Source organism: Brachyistius frenatus, unplaced genomic scaffold (genome assembly GCF_029030835.1).
Source record: "Brachyistius frenatus isolate BFR_SWC_R1_liver_20210118 unplaced genomic scaffold, ASM2903083v1 Contig_694, whole genome shotgun sequence".
Taxonomy (NCBI): Eukaryota; Metazoa; Chordata; class Actinopteri; family Embiotocidae; genus Brachyistius; species Brachyistius frenatus.
The window spans coordinates 2,501-7,500 of record NW_027211293.1 but is presented as its reverse complement, the minus strand read 5'-3'; the positions used below and the strand labels follow the sequence as shown (position 1 = coordinate 7,500).

General features: G+C 48.6%; 1 protein-coding gene across 1 annotated transcript in view; it reads left to right on the top strand.

The window, feature by feature from the left end:
- LOC138615110 (calmodulin-binding transcription activator 1-like) overlaps positions 1 to 5,000 on the top strand; it is a gene marked incomplete at its 3' end in the record, with an annotated part of 13,865 nt that overhangs the window by 8,227 nt on the left and 638 nt on the right. Inside the window, 3 exon segments of the mRNA XM_069688733.1 lie at positions 1 to 449; positions 770 to 896; positions 3,986 to 4,120. The exon segment at positions 1 to 449 is cut by the window's left edge and continues 250 nt beyond it. Coding sequence (XP_069544834.1) covers positions 1 to 449; positions 770 to 896; positions 3,986 to 4,120 — 711 coding nt within the window.

Sequence of the window (5,000 nt, the reverse complement as noted above, 5' to 3'; positions counted from 1 at the left end):
ACACCGAAGCTAAAGTGGCGTCTGTCGCTCTGAGCGGCAGCTCCACCGCATCTGCTGTCGCCATGGCGACCGCTCACCTGGAGACGCCCCCGGTCCAGGTGAAGGAGGAGAGTAGGCGGGACTACGACTCGGAGGACACCCGCATGGACACACAACTGGGGGAGGAGGCGGAGTCCTGCGAGCGGGGCGGGGGGGAGCTGGACATCTCCTTCGACAGCCAGTTTCCTGACCTCATCTCTGACCTCATCCCCGAGGAGGCCAATCCCGTCGCAGCTCACCGCGCAGCCACGCCGAGCCCGGCCGCATTCCCCGCGGGGGTCCGATACGTGGTGCCCCCGCAGCCCTCACCCTCCTCCTCCTTCCTCCCCTTTCCTCACCCTCTGCCCTCCTCCTCCTCCACCCGCCTCACCTCCATCACTGACTTCTCCCCAGAGTGGTCCTACCCCGAGGTAATCGATCAACCTATTGATCCGTCAGTCAGCTGTCATCAGCTGCATGAGAAACCGTTCTGATAGTCGATTGATCTCGTTAAAGTTGATGTTCATGAATATTCAAAAACACGAGTATTGATCAGAACATTAATGATCAGTGAGGGTGGAGTTCAGCTGCTGGTCCACCAGGGGGCAACAGAGTCCAGCTGACTTCCTGCAATTTATTTTCCTGTTGATGAATCATGATGTGGGATCAATCCATTCTCTGATCAGTAATCAATACCATGTCTGGTGCTCCACTGACCTCTGACTCCTCTGACCTGTGCTGGTCTCCGTAGGGAGGAGTGAAGGTGTTGATCACCGGGCCGTGGAGCGAGCCGGTGGGTCGGTACGCATGTGTGTTCGACCAGAGCACCGTCCTCGCTTCACTCATCCAGCCGGGAGTGCTGCGCTGCTACTGCCCCGGTACTTCCTGTCTGTGTGAACTTCCTGTCTGTGTGTGAACTTCCTGTCTGTGTGTGAACTTCCTGTCTGTGTGTGAACTTCCTGTCAGTCTGTGTGAACTTCCTGTCTCTGTGTGTGAACTTCCTGTCTCTGTGTGTGAACTTCCTGTCTGTCTGTGTGAACTTCCTGTCTGTGTGTGTAAACTTCCTGTCTGTGTGTGTGAACTTCCTGTCTGTGTGTGTGAACTTCCTGTCTGTGTGTGTGAACTTCCTGTCAGTCTGTGTGAACTTCCTGTCAGTCTGTGTGAACTTCCTGTCTGTGTGTGTGAACTTCCTGTCTGTGTGTGTGAACTTCCTGTCTGTCTGTGTGAACTTCCTGTCTGTGTGTGAACTTCCTGTCTGTGTGTGTGAACTTCCTGTCTGTGTGTGTGAACTTCCTGTCTGTCTGTGTGAACTTCCTGTCAGTCTGTGTGAACTTCCTGTCTGTCTGTGTGTGTGTGTGTGAACTTCCTGTCTGTGTGTGTGAACTTCCTGTCTGTGTGTGAACTTCCTGTCTGTGTGTGTGAACTTCCTGTCTGTGTGTGTGAACTTCCTGTCTGTGTGTGTGAACTTCCTGTCTGTGTGTGTGAACTTCCTGTCTGTGTGTGTGAACTTCCTGTCTGTGTGTGTGAACTTCCTGTCTGTGTGTGAACTTCCTGTCTGTGTGTGTGAACTTCCTGTCTGTGTGTGAACTTCCTGTCTGTGTGTGTGAACTTCCTGTCTGTCTGTGTGAACTTCCTGTCTGTGTGTGTGAACTTCCTGTCTGTGTGTGTGTGTGTGTGTGAACTTCCTGTCTGTGTGTGTGAACTTCCTGTCTGTGTGTGTGAACTTCCTGTCAGTCTGTGTGAACTTCCTGTCAGTCTGTGTGAACTTCCTGTCTGTCTGTGTGAACTTCCTGTCTGTCTGTGTAAACTTCCTGTCTGTGTGTGTGAACTTCCTGTCTGTCTGTGTGAACTTCCTGTCTGTGTGTGTGAACTTCCTGTCAGTCTGTGTGAACTTCCTGTCAGTCTGTGTGAACTTCCTGTCAGTCTGTGTAAACTTCCTGTCTGTGTGTGAACTTCCTGTCTGTGTGTGTGAACTTCCTGTGTGTGTGAACTTCCTGTCTGTGTGTGTGAACTTCCTGTCAGTCTGTGTGAACTTCCTGTCAGTCTGTGTAAACTTCCTGTCTGTGTGTGAACTTCCTGTCTGTGTGTGAACTTCCTGTCTGTGTGTGTAAACTTCCTGTCTGTGTGTGTGAACTTCCTGTCTGTGTGTGTGAACTTCCTGTCTGTCTGTGTGAACTTCCTGTCTGTGTGTGTGAACTTCCTGTCAGTGTGTGTGTGTCAGTCTGTGTAAACTTCCTGTCTGTGTGTGTGAACTTCCTGTCTGTGTGTGTGAACTTCCTGTCTGTGTGTGTGTGAACTTCCTGTCTGTGTGTGAACTGTCTGTGTGTGTGAACTTCCTGTCTGTGTGTGTGTGTGTGTGACTTCCTGTCTGTGTGTGTGAACTTCCTGTCTGTGTGTGTCTGTGTGTGTGAACTTCCTGTCTGTGTGTGTGTGTGAACTTCCTGTCTGTGTGTGTGTGTGTGTGACTTCCTGTCTGTGTGTGTGTGTCTGTGTGTGTGTAACTTCCTGTCTGTGTGTGTGAACTTCCTGTCTGTGTGTGTGAACTTCCTGTCTGTGTGTGTGAACTTCCTGTCTGTGTGTGTGAACTTCTGTGTGTGTGAACTGTGTGTGTGTGAACTTCCTGTCTGTGTGTGTGAACTTCCTGTCTGTGTGTGTGAACTTCCTGTCTGTGTGTGTGAACTTCCTGTCTGTGTGTGTGAACTTCCTGTCTGTCTGTGTGAACTTCCTGTCTGTCTGTGTGAACTTCCTGTCTGTGTGTGTGAACTTCCTGTCTGTCTGTGTGAACTTCCTGTCTGTCTGTGTGTGAACTTCCTGTCTGTGTGTGAACTTCCTGTCTGTCTGTGTGAACTTCCTGTCTGTGTGTGTGAACTTCCTGTCTGTGTGTGTGAACTTCCTGTCTGTGTGTGAACTTCCTGTCTGTGTGTGTGAACTTCCTGTCTGTGTGTGTGAACTTCCTGTCTGTGTGTGAAACTTCCTGTCTGTGTGTGTGAACTTCCTGTCTGTGTGTGTGTGTTCCTGTCTGTGTGTGTGAACTTCCTGTCTGTGTGTGTGAACTTCCTGTCTGTGTGTGTGAACTTCCTGTCTGTGTGTGTGAACTTCCTGTCTGTGTGTGTGAACTTCCTGTCTGTCTGTGTGAACTTCCTGTCAGTGTGTGTGAACTGTGTGTGTGTGACTTCCTGTCTGTGTGTGTGTGAACTTCCTGTCTGTGTGTGTGTGTGAACTTCCTGTCTGTCCTGTCTCTGTCTGTCTGTGTGAACTTCCTGTCTGTGTGTGTGAACTTCCTGTGTGTGTGTGTGTGTGTGTGTGAACTTCCTGTGTGTGAACTTCCTGTCAGTCTGTGTGTGTGTAAACTTCCTGTCTGTGTGTGAACTTCCTGTCTGTGTGTGTGAACTTCCTGTCTGTGTGTGTGTGACTTCCTGTGTGTGTGTCTGTCTTCCTGTCTGTGTGTGTGAACTTCCTGTCTGTGTGTGAACTTCCTGTCTGTCTGTGTGAAACTTCTGTGTGTGAACTTCCTGTCTGTGTGTGTGACTGTGTGTGTGAACTTCCTGTCTGTGTGTGTGTGAACTTCCTGTCTGTGTGTGAACTTCCTGTCTGTGTGTGTGAACTTCCTGTCTGTCTGTGTGAACTTCCTGTCTGTGTGAAGTCTGTGTGTGTAAACTTCCTGTCTGTGTGTGAACTTCCTGTCTGTGTGTGAACTTCCTGTCTGTGTGTGTGAACTGTGTGTGTGTGAACTTCCTGTCTGTGTGAACTTCCTGTCTGTGTGTGAACTTCCTGTCTGTGTGTGTGTCTGTCTGTGTGAACTTCCTGTCTGTGTGTGTGTGAACTTCCTGTCTGTGTGTGTGAACTTCCTGTCTGTGTGAACTTCCTGTGTCCAGCCAGTAACAGACTGAATGTGAGGTCCATGTTCCTGTCCAGCAGCTCAGACTGACATCATCACGTCTACAGTAACCATGTCTCCGTCTTCCAGCCCACGAGGCCGGTCTGGTGTGTCTGCAGGTTCTGGAGTCCGGAGGCTTGGTGTCTTCATCGGTTCTCTTTGAGTACAGAGCGAGGAACGCCAGCTCTCTGCCCAGTTCTCAACTGGACTGGCTCTCATTGGACGGTCAGTCACACTTCCTGATACTCTGCACTGTGAGCACCTATCGATTACACTCCAATCAATACATGACACCAATCAATACATGACACCAATCAATACAAAACTTTGTTGATGTCTCACTCTGAGTGTTTTCTGTTAGTGACGTCTCACTCTGAGTGTTTTCTGTTAGTGATGTCTCACTGAGTGTTTTCTGTTAGTGATGTCTCACTCTGAGTGTTTTCTGTTAGTGATGTCTCACTGAGTGTTTTCTGTTAGTGATGTCTCACTCTGAGTGTTTTCTGTTAGTGATGTCTCACTCTGAGTGTTTTCTGTTAGTGATGTCTCACTGAGTGTTTTCTGTTAGTGATGTCTCACTCTGAGTGTTTTCTGTTAGTGATGTCTCACTCTGAGTGTTTTCTGTTAGTGACGTCTCTCTGAGTGTTTTCTGTTAGTGACGTCTCACAGTGTTTTCTGTTAGTGATGTCTCACTCAGTGTTTTCTGTTAGTGACGTCTCACTCTTAGTGTTTTCTGTTAGTGATGTCTCACTGAGTGTTTTCTGTTAGTGATGTCTCACTCTGAGTGTTTTCTGTTAGTGATGTCTCACTCAGTGTTTTCTGTTAGTGATGTCTCACTCTGAGTGTTTTCTGTTAGTGACGTCTCACTCTGAGTGTTTTCTGTTAGTGACGTCTCACTGAGTGTTTTCTGTTAGTGACGTCTCACTCAGTGTTTTCTGTTAGTGACGTCTCACTCTTAGTGATGTCTCACTGAGTGTTTTCTGTTAGTGATGTCTCACTCTGAGTGTTTTCTGTTAGTGATGTCTCACTCAGTGTTTTCTGTTAGTGATGTCTCACTCAGTGTTTTCTGTTAGTGATGTCTCACTGAGTGTTTTCTGTTAGTGATGTC